This window comes from Cyclopterus lumpus, chromosome 20 (assembly GCF_009769545.1).
Source record: "Cyclopterus lumpus isolate fCycLum1 chromosome 20, fCycLum1.pri, whole genome shotgun sequence".
Classification (NCBI taxonomy): Eukaryota; Metazoa; Chordata; class Actinopteri; order Perciformes; family Cyclopteridae; genus Cyclopterus; species Cyclopterus lumpus.
In genome coordinates this window covers 10,693,514-10,713,714 of record NC_046985.1, presented here as the reverse complement: position 1 = coordinate 10,713,714, position 20,201 = coordinate 10,693,514, and the positions used below count along the sequence as shown (strand labels likewise).

At 42.3% G+C, this 20,201-nt stretch overlaps 3 protein-coding genes across 4 annotated transcripts; 1 reads left to right on the top strand and 2 right to left on the bottom strand.

The window, feature by feature from the left end:
• Positions 1-915: 915 nt before the first annotated feature.
• Positions 916-7,731, bottom strand: slc51a (solute carrier family 51 subunit alpha). Its single transcript, XM_034560758.1, has 8 exons — positions 7,533-7,731; positions 5,421-5,572; positions 5,267-5,340; positions 4,826-4,984; positions 3,228-3,339; positions 2,225-2,371; positions 1,901-2,006; positions 916-1,739 (listed from the first exon to the last, which is right to left on the bottom strand). The coding sequence occupies exons 1-8, from the start codon at positions 7,606-7,608 to the stop codon at positions 1,591-1,593; spliced, it is 975 nt and encodes a 324-aa protein (XP_034416649.1). The 5' UTR covers positions 7,609-7,731; the 3' UTR covers positions 916-1,590.
• Positions 7,732-10,612: 2,881 nt separating this feature from the next.
• Positions 10,613-18,765, bottom strand: zdhhc20b (zinc finger DHHC-type palmitoyltransferase 20b). 2 transcript variants are annotated; one of them, XM_034560753.1, is made up of 14 exons: positions 18,618-18,765; positions 17,460-17,486; positions 17,010-17,104; positions 16,783-16,903; positions 16,621-16,690; positions 16,434-16,466; positions 15,972-16,092; positions 15,429-15,464; positions 15,114-15,237; positions 14,787-14,913; positions 14,416-14,508; positions 14,178-14,293; positions 13,941-13,988; positions 10,613-13,802 (listed from the first exon to the last, which is right to left on the bottom strand). In XM_034560753.1, the coding sequence occupies exons 1-13, from the start codon at positions 18,733-18,735 to the stop codon at positions 13,945-13,947; spliced, it is 1,125 nt and encodes a 374-aa protein (XP_034416644.1). In that variant the 5' UTR covers positions 18,736-18,765; the 3' UTR covers positions 10,613-13,802; positions 13,941-13,944. The 2 variants fall into 2 exon arrangements, with proteins under 2 accessions (XP_034416644.1, XP_034416645.1); XM_034560754.1 differs by lacking the exon at positions 15,429-15,464.
• On the top strand, positions 18,731-20,200 carry LOC117749938 (arylamine N-acetyltransferase, pineal gland isozyme NAT-10-like). Its single transcript, XM_034560755.1, has one exon. The coding sequence runs from the start codon at positions 19,271-19,273 to the stop codon at positions 20,117-20,119; it is 849 nt and encodes a 282-aa protein (XP_034416646.1). The 5' UTR covers positions 18,731-19,270; the 3' UTR covers positions 20,120-20,200.
• Position 20,201: the final 1 nt, after the last annotated feature.

Here is a 20,201-nt window from a genome sequence, read left to right as displayed (position 1 = left end):
AGCTTCTGAGATATGTTTTGATCAGTTTTAGCTTGGAAAATGACCTTTCTTACTTAACGGTTACTTTTATTATTTTGTACAGAGCCGTTGTCTTCTCAAAAGGGTTGCAGTGTTGTACAACGTGAAATGAAGTTAAACAACGATGTGGTTGTGGAGATAATTAAGGAAACGTGTCCGATAATGGGCGCAGGGGGTATAGTGAGCGCATAGGTTTAATAAGGTTAATGTATTTTCAAGCACAACACATAGACAGAGCAGTACAGCTGTCAAAGTATAACGTTAGCTACGTGGTAATGTGAGCTATAGCAAACAGTACAATACCTGTCTCTTCTGGCAGATGAGTGCATCCTTCACCAGCTGGTCGAAAAAGACTTGTAATTTTGGGAAGTTTGGCATTTAATTCAGAAATGTTCTGTTTTGATTGCCGCTTTTGGGCACCACTTTTAAATGTGCGTTTCATTTTTCCTCAAGAGAAATTTCCTCGTAGTTCTCCCAGAATACACCGCGGCCCAACAATAACACCAGTCCGCGTAGCAGGAGACCCTAGTGGTTGCCTGTTACGATTGCCTTTACAACTATTATTTAAAACTTATAAAGCCAGTTTAAAATACTTTTTTATTGTGTAGCTTTATATGAGAGAGACAACTTTGAGGGATATCTTAATGTTATTACGTAATGTAATATTATTTATTTATTACATTATTCGGCCCAGATTCGGCAGCCGATAAACCGGTTGCCAAGACAGAATCTGCCCATGTCCGTAACAGCTACACCTGGGCCAGACATGGCAACAGTGAAATGTGCCAAAGGTGGCTCACATTTGGCCGCATCGAGCCGGAACACAGCCGAGTCAGCCGACACTTAGCCGCAATACGGCCGAGTGCGCTGGCTAGTGTTGGATTAAAAAATAAAATTGCCATGCGAGGCCCCCCCCCCCCGCAGTGCGGGGGCTGCGGGGGTGATCTCTACGGGCCTGATTGTCACAGTGTATCATCAAGTTTGCAACAGGCCTCACAAAAAAAGGCAGCGGATATAAATAAGTGGTTTCACCTTATAGTTGAGGGCCCATTATTTCCTATAATTTCCTGTGAATTCAGTTATTTGGTCATTTAATTAATTAATTAATTAATATCTGGAGATGAGAATACTGAAAAGGCTGATAATGTCAAATGTGTCAATTGCCAGCATACATACAATTCAACATACAACGAACATATAATTTCAACTAATAAATTAATAATCCCATTATGAGTAGTTTCTTAAAAGAATAATAACAGAAATAACCTCAAGTCTCACCAAACCTGTGTGTATATATGCATATATGTATGTATCTTTCTTGTTAAAAACTAATTTGACATGAGAAAGTGGGAACCATTAGAACTGCTGGATAAGGGGTGTGATTGGTTTGACTGTTCAATCAAATAGTTTGAACCTCTGTTACACCCTCAAGATACATTTAAAATGTCAAATTTCATTTATTCATATATATTATAAACATCTTTGAATCAAATACAAGCAGGAAATTTAAATGACGCACAGTCTCATACTCGCTCACACACACACACACACACACACACACACACACACATCTCATGCGGACGAATCCACTGAAACCATCTTGGTGTGTTCGTTCACTTCGGGTTCCTCTTCGGGTAAAGGATCATACAGCCGGCGGTACAGCAGGCGTGTTACCAGCGTGATGATGAACATTTCCAGGATCAAAAGCTGCTGACTCATCACTGTGGAGATAGAGAGGTGAAGAAAGAATAGGCAAACAAATGTCAGCTGCAAGTCAGAGGAAACTTCAAGGAGTCCTTCTTGGATGGTTTGACCAATAGTTAATGAAATAGATCAACACATGGCTGAATGGTTTGGGTTGTATGGATGGATGTTGACTCACTGTATCCTCTGGTTGTTGCGGAGAAGGGCGGCGTGCAGGCGATAGTTCCCTTTAAAGCCAATATGTTGATGATAGCCGTTTGCAACTGACTCAGGACCAGCACGAGCTACAAAAACAAACATGTCTACCGTTTAACCTGACAAACAGAGCCCTGGAAAAGATATGGCGGCCCTATAGCTTGACATGTTATTAAAAGTGTTTACTTACAGCCAGCAATATATGTGAGCAGTGCTAGTTACTGTCCACCATGAGGTGTGTAAACAGCTGCTTGTGTGTATAGAAGTGCTCCGCACATGTGTATTAAAAGCGTCTCTTGTGCCTTACCTGGTACATGGCATACTTGGGGATGATCTTGACTGTTCGCAGGGCAACCCTCAGGTGCATGAACGTCATCGCTACAGGCCACAGGGCTGTGATTGTCAAGATGCCTACAAATGGGTTGATCCATATAGCAGCTCCCTCAATGGTCAACTACACACACACACAAGTTAGCAAAGTGAACGAAGAAGAATTCTGAGAGACCGTGAACAGAACAACAGGGACTCATGAGACACTGTTGAAAAAAAAAGACATGAAATACATGTCACAATATTGTGTTTATATTTATTCATTGGCGCCATGATACCTCCATCTTTCTTCTTTAAACCAACAACTACTAACTACTAATACTACTAAATAATAATTCTCAATTATTTTGTTAAAGTATCATTTTTTTGGGGGGTGCAACATAGGGAGTACTTCATAATAGGTGTACAAATACACCCTCAAGTAATGCATAGTCTGTCTGTTGGACTAACCAACCAACAGACAGACAGACTTCCCATCCCAAGAGCCATTTCACCACATGACTAATAAAAACAGCTTCATATTTTAATGACAACTGGCAATACTCCGAGAAGATCATTTCAGCCATATGTACTTTCGGACAACAATGTAACTGAATTAGCAATCATTAATTAAAGATTCAATCAATTTACTACTTACTATCAAATCAGCTCATCGGGTTTTGATCCCGTCTGAATATTGAGCACTCTGAACACATTCATTAAATCATCCCGAGTCATACATTTGCATTGAGGTACACATTAAATAAGCATGTTCATCAAGCGCCTTTATGCTAAAGTGTTAGACAGTGAATCATAGACTGATATTGATGTTTAAATCTTAACATCTTTGCTTTTCGCCCCCATAAAACAATAACGGGTATTGACAAGGGACTATTGGCTATACGACGAATAGCATAAAGCATGGAAATTAAATAGTACACATTTAGGGATACATTGACATGGAGAGATGCCGTCAAGTGTTTTCCATGTTAGTAACTCACGTCAGAGAGGTCAAACGTCCCGTTGGTCCAGAGGAAAATGGAAAGGAGGGTGAAGACAATCTTCAGGAGGGCAAACTGGAAGGAGCCAAGTTTGAGCAGGAAGAGTGTGCGCCTGCAGTTGGAACAGAGGAAACTCTTTCACTGTTGACAGATAATGTTTTTTGTCTCTAAACGCATTTTAAAAACTCTTAAAAGGCCATTGTGGAATCCTCCATTGAACCTGGCAAGGATAATTAACACAGGATGTTTTGAACAATTCACAGAGTTCCTGAGGCACACTTTTGGCTTTAGACATGCACAACAACAACAACATTAATACTCCCTCTGTGGTGCATTTGATGGAACACTGGGCACTGCTTCAAAGAAACATAGCTGAGCATGTCTTGGCTTGACAATCATCATCATGTACAGCAGAAGGGTTTATGTAAAAGGATGATCTGCATCATTGTAAAGAGTGAACGCATGTTAAGCAGTGCGTAGCCATAGAAATCTGTTTGACATCTGACAATTTGGTGAGAATTGCCTAAACGGAGAACAAATAGTGTATGAAAATAAAAAGGTCATGACCGCTGAATTCGTTCAAACTTGATGGATCGATCAATCAACTGTGACAGTGTGATTGTAGCCAGTGCTTACACAGTTCAGAAAGGGGCATGCTGGGATTGCCGTGTACAGAGTGCTACCGTACGCACTGGGCCCCGCCTTTAAAAGACCTTCAGTCTGCATTAATAAAAAAAATCTTAGGAGCTGCACAGGATATGTGCTTCATAAGCACTACAGGATGTTTCAATCACCACCTCAGTGTCAGGGGTCGCTCATATTCTATTTAAATTCAGTTTTTTTTTTTTTTTTTTTTTTTTTTAAATGGTGTTTCCCATAAATGACTATTGTGGCTCTATGGTTTGTGCCAACTTTGCAGGCTTCTGTTGTTCTGGGTTTTCCAAAGAACCATGATTGGTATATGAATCCTCTCAAACACGTGTCTCGGAGGGCATAAACCAAACAGGCGTCTGGAAGGAAATGGGATCTACATCTGGAGCCACTTGCCAGCTGTTTACTGGCTGGCTCTCACTGCTTATATACCGTCTCCTACTAAACTCAAAGATGAATGCAAGGATCGTGGAGTCTTTTCACTTTGATGGACCACTGTATTGAGTAGAGTTAGATTTTTTTAAAGCAACATTGCTTCAAATAGGAAACACATGGGACCATAGCACTCTAAGAAAATGTTCTCCCTTAAAAACCCAGTGTGAGTTGTTATGTGACTGCAAGAACACAGCGAAGAACAATGTGTTCTTTCAGTCAACAATCATACTTGCTAAGAATAGCTGAGGTGTAAGAATCATGTACTCTCTTCTTTCATGCCACTTGATTTTCGTTCAAATTAAAAAAAGACAGAACACAAAGCGACACGATGGAAGCAGATTTCCAAATCCACATGCGCTACTTTGGGAGCTGTCCAACAACACATGCTGCTACCATCAAACCAAACACAGGGTTCTTCGGAAGCTGTTCCCACTCAGGGAGTGTGCGTTTCCGCTTGAAAGGCAGGAAAAAGCAGAAACATTGTGAAGGGAGTGTGCATTGTGGCGCTTTACCGTGTGATGGTCACGTGCGGCAGGCAGAGGCAGCAGCAGCAGCACGGCCCCGTGCTGATCTTAAGTTTATGTTTCTCTGCTCGCTTCAGGAAAGCCTCATCTCCGCCCACCTCCTCCAACATCAGGATCAGGAACTTGAACACCACAATGGCAAAGTAGCTACGGATAGACAAGAGGTGTTGGTAAAAGGAACACTTTGAGAAACTATAAACGGACGTTTTGAGAGGCAGGGTCAGTGGTGAAGGAGAAACAAATGAATATAGTACATAACATGCATACACACATTGCACAATAGAATCAGTGTTTCCTATAAAACTCCAAGTAGGTTATGAAGTTCAAGTTTCCCCATCTGTGATTTCACACTGCAGGGCTCTGTGGGTAATAAAAGCACACGGCACACTGAGAGATGAATCTAAGAGAAGCAGAGAAAGGGGGACCCACCAAGCAGAGGTCATATCAGTAAACATCGTGGCTCTGGGGATCCACATACCCAGACACGACATGGTGCCAATCACCTGAAAGAGAGAAACCGCCATGTGAGCATACAGTATATTCGGCCAACACAAGCCACAGTCCTTCACAGTGCCATTCTTACCGGTGCCGCCCCATTCACCCAGATGATGACACTCTTCTTATTGGCGGGCACATTCTTATAGATGTAGATACACTCCTCTATGAAGATCAGCATGGACACTGTGGCCATGAAGGTGAGCACCGAGTACAGAATGATGCCAAAGATGTCCAAATCTTTATGGAGAGAGGGAAAAGTACAACCAGTCAGCTGTCTTCATCTTTGAGCTGGGATTTTGGACCCATGGGTCTTTCTCCAGAAATTGAAAATTGGTATGATCTTTATTGGTATTTATATTGGCCTTCACAAGACTAAGTCAACATCCACACTGTTTGGAACTGAATGCTCACAAATGTTTGCCACATTTTGAGAGTGAACCAAAAGCTGATACCAACCCAGACCTGGGTGTAGGTTCTGTTGACTCCATTATCGTGTTTCTTTGAAGGTTAAAAAAAAAAATAAAAAAATAAAAAAGGTCGACAAGGAATTAAAAGTAGATTATGAATCAATGTGATGGTGAAAACAGCACAGTGCAAAGTAACAGGGTATCATTTCCAGGAAGGAGTCAGCAGAATGCAGATGTCAAAGCTGCAGCTATGTTCAAACTAATGATAAAGATAGAGAGGAAATGTTTAGTCTATAGTTTCATGATGTTGCCAATACTTGTGAGTATTCTGGCGACCTGCGTCATTTACTCTCTGGTATCCAAAGTCAGTAGCAAATAATCAGAACACACCCAAACCAACATACTTTCCCCGTTTGATGGCGGATTTATTTCTGTAGGTGGTCACTCTGCCCGAGTGTTGACACAGCAGACTTTTTTTTTTTTTTTAATTGTTTAAAAATTCTGAGGGTAATGTTTAATTATGTTTCTACAATTCTGTATGCAAGCTTTTCTTCTTCCACTGACAAAACTGATTAAGATGGTGAGACTTTTAACGTTTTACCATCAAAACTATAAATCGCCCACGTTGTATTTTTGAGGCAAATACCAATATTGATATTTGGGAGAAATCTGATAACGATAGATGTGTTTTTACATAAACACATTTGTTTATATGAATGCCTTACATTTGCGGAAATAATTTTGTCAAAGATAAACTTGACAGAGCTCTCTGGTGGACAAACCAACAGTGGCACTATTTCTGAATCACAAAGAATGTTGGTATTTTCAATATATATATATATATATATATATATATATATATATATATATATAATAAAGCAATCTATCATGGATGTATTAAAATGGAGAACATTTTTTAAAACTTATTTGAATTAAATAATGATGGTGCTTTGTGGATTTCACATAATCAGTAATGTATCAGCGGGTAATGTTGAACCTTTATGTAGTCTTAATCATAAAAGAGGTTCAGATCAGAGAAAATACAACAAAAAAAAAGTCAAAGAAAATATTGCACACAAGCAAAATTGTAAAGCAAAACAAATCTTGAGCTGCAACCATATAAAATGTCTATACATGTTATGATTCAGCATTTTTACTACTTTAAGATTTAAAATCATACAAATATTATTAAGCTCTATTTAAGTGGCTAAATTGCTGCAGATGACAGGCTGCAAAACCTTGAAGGAGTTTCAATGCAAAGCAAAATGAAATGGATAATCCAACATGAGTCAGAAGCCCATTTAGGAATTTACAACCGCAGGCCAGGCAAAATGGATTAATTTGATAATTTGTCGAACAGTAACAAGAACTGAGCTCTGTCTGAACAAGTAGCATCATTTGGCACCTCATGTGGATACTAGTCATGCCATATGTTGTTCCTCCTACTGCATATATTTTTTTTTTACTGAAGATCCAGCAGAGCTCTTGAGAAGAACCCAGCAAAAATATTAGACTTATTTTGACTTTAGAGAGACAGTGTGGTTTGATGTAGTCTGCTGGAGGAATCCCTGTCTCCTCTCTCTTCAGCCCAAGAGAGAAGGAGGAGGACCGTTAGACACTTAATCACAACCAGAACATTTAAGTTGAGTCTCTCTTTCCCCCACTGTTCCCAGTTCAGTGGTTAAGTACCCACACATCCCACCGAACTAAAGAGGGCTTCCTGCAGAGGATAACTGGACTTAAAGCGCATGAGGTGGAGAGGATCCTCTCCGAGCCCCGGGTCTACTCACTGAGGATGATGTCGATGGCGAGGGGCGGCTTCTGCATGCAGCTCGGATCAATGGTTCGGTTGGATCCGCTCTCCATGGTGGCTGCTGTCGGTGGACTATCACAAATACAACGTCCAGATTTCCTCCTACATCCAATGATGCTGGTTGCGCAAAAAGTGCGTGGACGCTGTTGTGCTCACCCTCCTCCCCACGGATCCACAGAGCGTGCTCAAACTTTCCAAAGAGGGGATACCCGAAACACTTGCTGGACCCGCCCCCTCCCCGCCGTCTGCCAAATCAGCACGTCCATGGCCGATTGACGTAAAAACGTTGGTCATGCAATCATGCAATCATCTTCTTTTTCTTTCTTTCTTTCTTTTCAAAGAAAAGCGATTGAATAGGCAAATGTGCTTTTTAACACTTTAATACAGCATTGAGAAATGTGAAGACTTTTGTATAAAATCCGTCACATTTGAAATGTAATTGAGTCACACAAACGTTATTCTGTGCCATGGTCGCTTTGTTGCAACAAGGTTTACTTTGAGGTGGCTTTACTAAAACCATGATCTCTAGAGAATGACTTCTTTGACATAAGCTCAGTCAAGTCCACATCGGAGGAAGCACACAGTGAATGTTTAGACCTCAGCTGAACGTGTCTCTCAATGAGTTATGCGACACGTTGTGTATTCGTGGTTAACTGGTAATGTTTCTACAGGTTTCTAGAAAAAAAAACCAGTAACGCGTGTGTGTGTGTGTGTGTGTGTGCGTGTGTGTGTGTGTGTGTGTGTGTGTGTGTGTGAGTGAGAGTGAGAGTGTGTTGGGGTGTTTCTAAGGAGCCTGTGGACAACACATTCACTCACATCACATGCCTCCTCGTTACCATCGCAACACATGCTGGGGTGTCGTCACGTGAGGCATTTGCCGCAAATCTTTTTGCACCCTCTGCTCGATTTGAATAATGTTCCACATCCCTGCGAGGCCTGTATAAAGTATAGCTAGTATTCTACTCAATAGCAACGATGTCTGAAGGACAACTCATCATGAGTTACTATCTCTCAACTTTCTTCTATTACTTCTGAACATCACCTCTGCTGGTTGCCGGCCATCTTGAGACAGCCTGGCAGGAGAGATAATAGATCTCAATGGCACCTTTCTGGCAAAATAAAGGATGCATCAAAGAAAATAGAGAAATCACCTCTGCCCTCATTTAGCTCACATCTGCCCGTCTTGTCAGGCAAACTTGGCTTCCAGAGGCCAAAATAATTTAAGAGCATGCTTTGGCTCTTCTCGGAGATTAAATCTCTTTATCTTTGAGCTGCTTGTGCAGACACATTTGATGAACGATTACTAGAGGAAACCGAGGAGCACGAAAACAGAGACATGTTCTAATTTGTGCAACTTTACTTCCCGACTCAGTATTGCATGTCGAGTGTATGAGACATCTCTGTCTTACCTTCTATGACAAATAAATAATTTTAACAAGTCTGAGCAACTTTTCTGCTGGTTTTGGCTGCGTCACGGCATACCTTAGCGATTCCGAGAGGTTCAGACTCGGCAGAGGGGATTTGTCCCGACTGGCCTGAGTTTATGAAATTCATTAATTCAGAATCTACCGAGCAAACTGCAGCCACAACACAGCTTCGCGAAGAAGATAGGTTGTATCCATGTTCTGCTTCAACTGTTTAGATTTGAACAAGTCTCTTGTTAAAAAGAGATAGACTTGGAAGATGATGAAAGGAACAACTCAGCACAATGACTTGACACAAGCAGCTGTGGGCCAGATGTATTTGGATGCAGCCTCAATGTCCAGACCTACTTGCCTTCCATCGACATTCTGATGCCCTGATATCCTGTCAAGGCACACGGCGAGCTATGCCTGTGGATACTAATCGATACTGTGGACCTAAATCTGAAATCGCTGTTGAATAGTGGATTTTTCATGAATGGATAAACCATTCAAAGGTCTTCAGTGAATCTGCAGCTGCTTTGGCCTTGCGGAGGTTATGCTTGTTTTTACAAGTCACTGTTTACTTTCCCTCAAAAAACTGACACCGAGGCCATTACCTTGAGAGCGAAGAGGTCACTTGGGCATGGACACACATTATACATGCGTACAAAACAGGTCAAATCTAAAAGATATCAAAGTAATTGACATGTTGTTTTTTCTTTTTTTACAATTCACATTGTGTGTGGTTGTTGTTCAGCCTGTGTTTTTTTAATGCAGACCCCAGCTTGGCATATACATGACGTAGTGCGTGCCAAGTCCTGCTGTTAGGACCTTATCCAGCGTGCTGGACACATCTGTAGAACTGATGTGAAACACAGAGGGTCTGTTTTCTCCCCATATGCCTAATGATTTACAAACAGCCATGCAAGGCGCTTTTGCCGAGGAAATTAAAATGAAGCATCGGGACATGAGAGAAAGTGCAGAGCAGTGAACAGCAGGGGTCAAGGGCCTTGCTGTCACACAGATAGCGGAGGGGAACGTTCATGTGAGCAAACAATTAGCCTGTTTTAGCTTTGCGTCTGAGCTTTATAAAGAACCCTTATTTTAGACGGTAGCATTTATTTATTCGCTCTTTCTCAGACGGCACGAGGCCGGACACACCTTGCAGTTTCATTCTGCATGCCGTATCTGCATCTTAAAACTTCAAGAGCATCAAGTTATGTTTCACATTAGGAATTCAGCACCTGCAGATGCACAAAATGAGTCTGGGCAACTTCTGTTTCTTTTCATTCTCTTGTAATACACAATGTAGAGGTGCTGCTCTACATGTCTGCATTTTTTATATTTGACGAATTTTTGACCTTGAAGATTAATGCCACATTGACTTAAATAAATAAAACTTATCTCAATGCTTAAAAGAAATACCAACTTTATCTTTTATAAATATATATCAAATTACTAATGCTTAAAAGGGAAATCCACTCATTTTTCACATCAAAATGTTGAAAGTTGTTTTTTTAAAATGTTTTTCGATTTAATGTTTTGTTTGGACCATTTTTTTAAAAAAGAGGAAAAAAAAGTCCCCTCATGAGCTTGAAAATGTTAAAGGAGTGCAAGTGTATATCTTGAATTAAAAACCTGATGAGATCAAATATAGGCGGAAGGTTTAAAAAAACCATTTATTGTTATGTTCACGTTAAGTGTGTAGAGGCATTTGCTTCATTCACAAAATAGGAACAGTAAAATTAATCAGACAAGAAAAATATATATGTAGTCTTTTTCTTACATTATCAATATATATACACACACACACATTGTAAAATAGGACATTGTAACAAAAGGAAACAAAAAAAAAGTGTAGCTATAAGCAAGTTATAATACATCTGCATTATGAAAACAGATGTAAAATGGTTAATCTTTTTCAAAAAAACAATTCAGATCCTTCCTATGTTTCACAGCAGGACTTATGGCTTTGTTTATAAAGTTGAGACAAACCAGAGTAAAGCTACATTTAAAACATGACTCAACTAGCAATAATTGAAAAAAAAAAAAAACCCCAATGTTTGTTTTAACACTATAACCCCAATTATTGTGGCAAAACACATTTTTACACAATTTAGGTGTCATACTTTTGAGCATTAGTCAGACGTTATGTATGTATACTGACATGTAAAAATCTCATGGCTGCACAGAAGCATTTCTTCCAAGACAATATTACAAAAGAACACTCAATTAAGCACTACAAAACACACACTTTAGTCTGAAGGCCGAACAGCCCAGAGAGAGAATATAGGCATTTTGTAAAACAAGACGACAGGTCCAATGTTTCAAAAATCAGTGGCCATAAGTGATGAGCGGAACGAGCTCCTAACAGATGATGCAAATCATACACATTTTATTTAAAACTAAATGTGTGAAGTGTGAGGGTTAGAAAAGATCGACACATGATTGGAACAGAACGTTGGCTGGAATCATGAACTCTTGACAGTAATTTAATCTGCTAAATTGAGATTGAACCACAGTGTTATTCTGATACTTAGCCCCCATAAGCATGATACACAAGTTAACAAATGTCCTCCAATTTCTGGTTTGCAAAGAGTAATTGTTAATACACTTGGGCTCAAAAGGTCAAACATGATTGGAAGGATAAAACGTTGACATGAAGTCCAAAGAACGGGCTGTTCTTAACACCCCATTATTTGAATATATGCCCCCACTGTCCCGTCTGTGGTACATCCATCAATACTGTGACAATGATTACCAAAAACACACACACACACACACACACACACAGTACAACACCACTAACTCACTCTCCACGATAGAAACAGCTGTAAACGTGTAAACCACCAAACCCGGGTGGGATCTAGTTAGCAGGAGGCTCTTCCAGCAACAGTCAGGGATGTGATCAGTCAGACACGAGCAATGATGGACATCAGGAACTTGCCGGGCATCCCTCCAATGTGAATCGGAACGTTGCATATAAAAAAGAAAAATTCCCTGGGAAAGGATGTAACTAAATCCTTAACAGTTGTTATTTGGTTACACTGACAAAATGGTCCATTATTTAACAGATATCAACATGTGCAGTCATGAAAAAATTCTTCATTTACAGATCACTGACACAACCCCGGATGTTCAACACCGACACAAGACAGTTCACCGTTTTACACAAGCTGAGACTCATTTAACAGTTCAAGGTCACAACACTGAGCCGACTCCCAAGTACATACCGAGTAGACCAGGTGAGAAGAAGCTGTAGTCCACACCTCTCTTTTACATTTGATCTGATGGGTTCAATTCACTTCCATTTCAAAAGATATCAGGAAAATAATGCGTATTAATCCCATGAAAACAAAATGTCATTCTGATGAAAGCTGCACCTGCAGATTAGACTGAAAGTGAATTGAGCCCTGAGCCACATGTTGATCAAGTTCGGAAAAAGCTCCATCTGAAGGAGGGCAGAAAACAGGGAATGTGTCGCCACCTACCGGCCAGCACTGGTATTGCAAGGACATCATGACCCGCTACAGGCAGGAGGGACAGACACACCTTGTATAAAATATTGCGCCACCACGACTTGAGAATTTGGTTATGATAACACTGACCAGTGAGTTTAAGATAAAGCTTGGATGTTGTAAACACTTCAGGTTCAGAGGTCAGAGCTCCTGACAGGTCAGCCCTTATTTGGCAATGAGTGTTGGTGTCTTAGTAAAGGCTGAAACACTAAGCTGTAGAATAACAGTCTGTAGACGTCGCGGGGTAAGAATCACTGATCGGCATATGACATACTAACATATGACTCGGAAAAGAAAGGGTTGGGACGGATACTGCACTGTTTGAAATGCATCTTCCAGGTCATTTAGAAGCAACATGTTTTAACACAAGTTGGCAAAAAAAAACATATTAAAAGGGGATTCTTTTAGTTGCTGTTAGTTCTTAAAAAATAAAGACTGCCACTTCAACTGTTGTACAAATTCTTACAAACAACACGCCATAATCACATGAGCATCCAACATCCGTTACACCTGGGATGCTTTTTGGACAGGATTTTTTTTTTTTTAAAGCAGCACATTGTTTGATGGACATTGATAATCTACAAAGTGCAAATGCACCACCTTGTGCTCTGATATCCAAAACCCAGCTACAGTCCTTGCTGTTGTGCACTGGTTCCGTCCACTGAATCATGCAGGAGAGTGCTCTGTAAGATAGTCCAGGTTTTTGGTGGGACACATCCATCTGAAAAAGTTGCGGACCACAGATGCGCTCCAACATTATGAAAAGAAAAGAATCATACTGATCCATCTCCTCGGGATGTACTGCCTTTCAAAAAAACGCACTGCTCGAGCATGTTCGCCCACTTTTCACTGCAGCTTGTTGCCTATATGTGAGTCCTGGTGCACCCGGGAAGCTTTTGGCATCAAAAAGTTTCTCATTAAAAACACCAAAAGTAGCTCATATTCCATCTGGGATTCTTGAATTTTCTCATCGTCAGTAAATGCTTCACTCGTCAGTAAATTCTCCACCAAAGTAAACACAAGGAAATATGTGTACAGTTGAACGTATGAGTATTAGCATATGTGTGTATGTGCGTTGTGGTGTGAGAAGGAACAAGCTTGTATCACATGTCCAATGAGAGTAGGTGTGAGATTTGCTTACGACACCACATGCAGAAAACAGCAATGCCATAGATGCATTTCTGTACTGTGCGAAATAAAAAAAAAAATTGCATTTCCATAGTTACTCTGAATGTGTCTGTAGGGATGGGGTTGCGCTGGGAGACTGTTGCCATGGTGACAAACTAAACTGTTAAGGCATCATATTAGACGACTGCAGAGTTTCTCCTATGGCAGAGAAGGAACGGAGGAAAAAAGAAGACATTACTGTTGATCAAATTTAAAATGTACACAATTGTGCAATGAAACACACAAAAAAAGTCAAGCTGTGCCCCAAACCTACGGGCCGACTGAACTCATATTTACCTGGTTAGGACTCGCTCTCCACGGAGATTGTAATAGTTTCACTTTCAGCTGCGAAGCCAAACAGTAAATGTGTTAAAGTGGCAGACACCAGCTAGTAAATGTGTTAAAGTGACGGACACAAGATAGTAAATGTGTTAAGGTGACGGACACCAGATAGTAAATGTGTTAAGGTGACGGAGACCAGACAGTGAGCTGTTATTCTACCGGTGTAATATGATCACCCCTGATTGAGCTCACCTGACTTGAGGGTGTTATTAGCCTGATGGTCTCCGATGTTGTTGGCATGCTGGTCGTTGCACAGGAGGCGGTTCTGTGACTCTCCGACGGGGCTCACAGAGACATCATCGGCAGCACTGGAAACATGGCCAACAAATTTAAAAAAGCTAAATTAACTCTGCATCCACAACTCTTCCAAAAAAACATAAATCCTCTTCCGAGCCTCACGCCTAACAATATATATATATTTATTGATCACCTTTTACTGGGCTCCGGCCGCGGGGTCACTGTGGCCTGCTCTACATCTGCTGCGTTGACCAGCCGTGCGGGGAACGTCAGACCATCTCCCTGACTTTTGTAAACAAGGAGGACAGCAGAAACTCAAGATTAGGTGCAGCCAGGCTGCGGGGCAACAAGCTGCAGTTAGATTAGATTTCCTCTGGACCTACAACAAAGATAACCTGATCGTTAAAAAGGAGGAGATCCACTCCATCCAAATCTTTCTTTAGCATAAATACATGCGTTCGACACGGTGCTGTAAATTCAACCCTGGAATCAATACTTAGCTTAATACAGTAACAGTGCTACAGGAGCCTCTACATCTTCTATGATGACGCTCAGCTCCTTTACCTGGTGAAGATCGGCAGCAGCCAGTACTTCTTCTGGTCCCCAAAGACCTGAGCGATATTCTTCCGGAAACCGAGAGAGAAGCCGTTCTTATCGGAGCCCGTCCTAAAGACTGGTGCTCTGAATGCCTCTGAACATGGAGAGGACAAATACACAGGCCATTAAGACAACCAACAGGTGAACCACCAATTGATGAGAAAGGAATCTGTGAGTGTGTGTGAGAAGGTGTCATTTAAAAAAAAAAAAAAGTACAACTAAAACACTCATGAAAACCTCTTTAAAACAAAAGGAGTAATAATTGTGTTTTTGAAATGCGCGTGTGCGTGTTACCTATAGTGGACCTGTTCTTCCCTACAAGCCACAGGTGGTAGGTGAAGAGGGACAGAATACTGATGCAGAACATGGCCGCCACAAAAAAGAGAAACAAGACATGGAATTTGGCGTGAGTGTCATTCTGGGGGGAAGAGACGGGAGAAAAAGGAGAGCGAGAGACGAATCAGTGACGTGTTCACATGGAGGATATTTACGACAAGAAGGAAGAGAGAGGGGTCTCGTGTGAGCCACATCACTGCACGCACATCACGACAAAAGACATGGCAACGGCGGTGAGGCACTGCTAATGGCTTTGGAGGATAACTGGGTTACCTTTGGGCAGTTCTCTGCCGATTTCCTCCGGCAAAGCTTTAGTACAAACAGAAACAAGACTGATTAGCAACACCAGGATAGATCAGGTGGGAGCACTTTGGAGATCGGCAGGCAAATACAAGTCACGGCCAAGTTAGGTGAAAGGAGAGGGGGGGGGGGAATGAAAGAAAGAGAGTGGGTAATTGCACAAAGTGTGCCCAGAATTAAAAGAACAAACGGGATGAAAGAGAAGGAAATCAAAGTGGAACTGCAACAGAAAAAGGAGAGGAGGTGTTTGTCGCCACTGAAGTGGGGCGACTGATGGTGGAGAAGGACACAGAAAACAGAGACGGATCAGAGAACAATGACCCAGTGTGCGAGAACCAGGGGGACAACAGAAGGGGGAACAGAGAGGGGTCAGAGGCTTCAGAGGAAACAGAAGAGCGGTATGGCTCTGCACAGGAGAGGCCAGCACCATGCACAACCCAATCAGAGGACGCTCACCCGGGCTCAAGACATGCACAAGGAATCTGCATCATTCATATTCAGCACACCATTACTCACTGTCCAGAACTTTATGAAATATTGCAGTACGGTGGCCGCAATGAATAAGCAGTACACCAGCGAGTAAGCCAGGAAGAGGATGAAAAACTTGTAGTTGGAGAATCCGACACAGTTGTTCACCCTGGGAATGCACAAATGTAAAAAAAGGTCAGATTCGACATCCCTTTCGCCTACAATAAATCTTATCAACCTGAACTTTAATACTAAAATGTAATGGCGGCTTTGTGTTACTCTTACACACCAGAGCAGAAGGCTCTGTTGCTTTCTTGTATACGGTTAATCTAAGACTCGTAATACAGTATACTTTGCCAGTTTAGCGGGTGAAAGTTCAAGGGATTAACATTAAACAACCTGAGACCATGTTGCTAATATGCTCGGCATGTAACATCCAATGCTATCCAACTCTAAAATGTGAGCCGTCATGTGTACAGTGTATCTCTTTGTTTAGCAGGCCTTACATACCAGGGACAATGGTGGTCCATCTTTAGCACACACCTGCCACGCACAGAATGAGGACAGACAAAGAAGAGGACGGATTTAGGAAAGCCCGAGAGAAGCTCGACATTAAAGGGTTAAAAGAGACAAGTATGTCGGTTGACTCGAGAGGAAGTCTCACAGTTGGCATTCAATGAGTTAAGGGTTTTCTTACATGTCACATGCGGAGCAGTGATGACACCGGTCGGGCTTGATCACTTGACAACGGTCACAATACCGGATTGCTGCAACATTTCAACACAACAGGATCTCGTTATGGGACAGCTCCGATACACTCGCACGTATAAAAACTCACGTTTCCGACACTCAGACATACCTCCGGCTCCTGTGCGGGTGTACATCGGCAGACTGGTGGCGGCTCTCCACAGGATCTCTTGCTGGGTCTCGGGCCTCTCTTCCTTCTCGTAGCTCTCCTTGTCAGCTTTGGGCAGGCAGAACTGGAGTGGAGAGAAACAAATAAAAAACAAGAAGCAGAATTTAATGTCAACATGGGGATTATAGAGATGCAGAGTGGGCTTGTTTTGGAGAATTAGGTTTTTGTACCTCTTTGGAGGGGTTCGCAGGCTGGGTGAAAATGGTCTTCCAGTAAGACCATACAAACATGATGAAAGAGAGGTGGAAGAAGATCAGGTAGACAACTGGAGAGAAGCATTCAGCAAAACGTCAGAACCAACAGCAACAGGAAGCGACATTGAACACAAGCATTGATAATAAATAGTTGATATCAGGAACTGCTGCTGTCACTATGGAAACACTAAACATCTTGTTGAATGCTGAATGAGGAGCTGCTGTGCTTTAAGCAGACCGATCTCAGCACTTTGAGAGTGCATGTTTTATCTGCCAGACATTTATTTATTTATTTTAGTTAAGTGTACAACGCATATTTTTTACCAGACCTTAGAAAGACTATCCAAATAAAGAGCTAACTCGGTCAGTTCCGTTCATTCACAATGCATTTAAAGAACATTATTTTTGATTCATCAAGACACTTACTCTGCTCTCCTATACTGAGGATGGTGACTGGAAGAGAAAAAAGAGAAAATGAAAACGTTAGATATAAAAAGACATTGTCATCTAAACAGTGCCATTTTTATGGCAGCATTAAACACAGTGGTTATACTTCCGACAGTGGGCTTTAGAAAGAGAAAGTCACAACATGTTTAAAGGGATAAGAGAGAAAGAAAAAGAAAAACAAGTTGTCCTGCTGAAAAATGTTCTCTTGATAAAAGGTGCAGTCAGCGGCTGTTCTGAAGCTTTCAGTCAAAACACACAACCTTTGCCCCCAGTTGTCTTATGATTTCCATTTATCCGATCCCTTTAACGACTTCTCGTCCACATAATGAGGACATTGTTTCCTCGACCCAACATGAGCTTTCAGGCTCACATTTTGAGTTAACAAGGGAGAGCAAATGTCCTTTAAAAAGTCATTAAAATGGGAATCAGAAAATCCGAAACTGCTGAGGAAAACTAGCCTTCACTATAAACATTTGGGATTGTTCTTCTTTTAAAAAACATTGGATACGCTCACGTCTTCTGGCCCTTCAGACCGTGACACTTAATATAATCCAGTGGGAGACAGTAATCCCGACAGGAGAACGTTTGGGAACTCAATAAATACACAAGCTCTACATGACATCATTCACAATTAAAACGTGTGGAATTCATTATGTTTGTAAATTACGATTGTAAATACGGTTCCAACACTCATCTAAATATAAAAACTATCTTAGAGCCAAACACTTAACTAACCCGTGCCAAGCTAATTCATAATTAGTCTAAATAGAAGGAAAGTGTGCATCTGTATGCGAGCCAGACAGCGTTTAGTGAGCGTTTCATTTCGCCAGCCAGACTCCATTCAGCTCCTCACCGGAGGCGAGAGTGGCAACAATATTGACTCCACGGTGAAAAGTTGTCAAAAACACGTTTCCCATTACAGCGAAGGCCCCCCAGGCGAAGGCAGCCGAGAGATAACTAGCTTCATCTCGGTTTGTGACAGGCTTGCCGACACCTTTGTTGCGCTGCAGTCCATTTACTTCCTGCTGGCCAGCAGCAGCAGTGGCAGCAGCAGCTGGATGTGTGGACCGCACCGTGAAAACACCGGCGGTTCAAGGCTCTGCGGAGGCGACGGACGGCGGCAGGACGACGACTTACATAAACAAAGCTCCACCACATACGCGTAGTACGACCAGCAGACGACCAGGGCGATAAAAATCACAGGTATCCATGCTAAGCCCCGTTGACAGCATCTCAGTACGTGCGTGGGCGCCATCTTTCTCCCTCTACTGGGGAAAAAGGGAGTGTCGCTGCGTGACGTCACCGGTCTGAAACTAAAAATAATGTTGTGGGGGGTTAATTTGAAGATATTGATTGGAATAAAGCGCTGTTACGTCTCGTCAGATTTTAGGTGTAGTTTGCCTTTTTACAAACGCAATTTAGAGCAGTTTAAGATGCGTTGTTTAATAGTTTAATATAATATGTTTGCAAATGCTATCGATTTTTATTGTATTTGTTTCTCCCTCCCCCAAAAAAGAATTCATGATTTGAAAAACAGTTATTTATCTTTTTCACAAAGTTGTTCTTGTACAAGTTGTTTATGGGCGTTTCATTTATTATTTATTGAAGCAGGAGCGCCCTGAAGGGCGGTGCAACTTATTCTTTTTATAGCTTCCTTGAAGTTCACCAGGAAGCAATTACATTGTCACTGGAACCGTCGCCTCTTCACAGCCGGCTCACCGTCAATTGGAGGCTAAAAGTTAAAGTACTAGTTGCCCGTAATCCATAAAAAAAAAGAAGCTTCAGTTGAGATGCACGTGGAGACATATTTGTCGCGCATCGGGTTCACGGGCCCGGCAGAGCCCCGCCTGGAGGTGCTGCGGTCGGTTCACACCTGTCACCTGATGTCGGTACCGTTTGAAAACCTCACGGTGCACAGCGGCGGACGGATCCAACTCGCCCTTCCTCTTCTGTACGCCAAGATAGTGGACCAGCGCCGAGGTGGTTTCTGCTGCGAGAATAACGGCCTCTTCTCCTGGCTGCTGTCCGAACTGGGCTTCCAGGTGACGCTGCTCTCGGGTCAGGTGAAGCGTGTGACCACGGGCTGCTACGGCCCACCTTTCGACCATCTGGTCCTCATGGTGAGCCTCGGTGGGCAGCGCTGGCTGTGCGACGTCGGCTTCGGCTCGGCGGGCTTCAGTATCCCCCTCTCACTGGAGACCAGTGGCCCCCAGGAGCAGGGCCACCGGGTGTACCGTGTCAGGAAGGACTCGGGGATGCACTTTCTGGAGTGGCAACAGGAGGAGAACAGAGGGGCAGCCGGGGACTGGACAGGGATCTACAAGTTCACCCTTGAACCTCGGTGTCTGGAGGACTTTGATGAGATGTGCTGGCACCACCAGAGCTCCCCCTGCTCCATTTTCTTCTGCAAATCTATGTGCACCATTTTACAGCCAGGTGGGAGGCTCACCTACATCGGCCGCCGACTGACCAGCACCGCATTTCTATCAGAAGCAAGCGGGACATTGTTGAAAACCACAACCAGGGAGCTTAAAGATGAGGAGATACCTGGTATTCTAGCAGAGGGGTTCGGAGTCGTTCTAAATTCTCCACTCATACCAAAGGATGAGATGGTCGTACCACTGCCAGTCATGTATTGATGATGCTTTAGAACTCCCCAGGGCTAAATTGTGAAAAATGTATGTTCTCAAAATAAACCAGAATAATAAATATATATATATA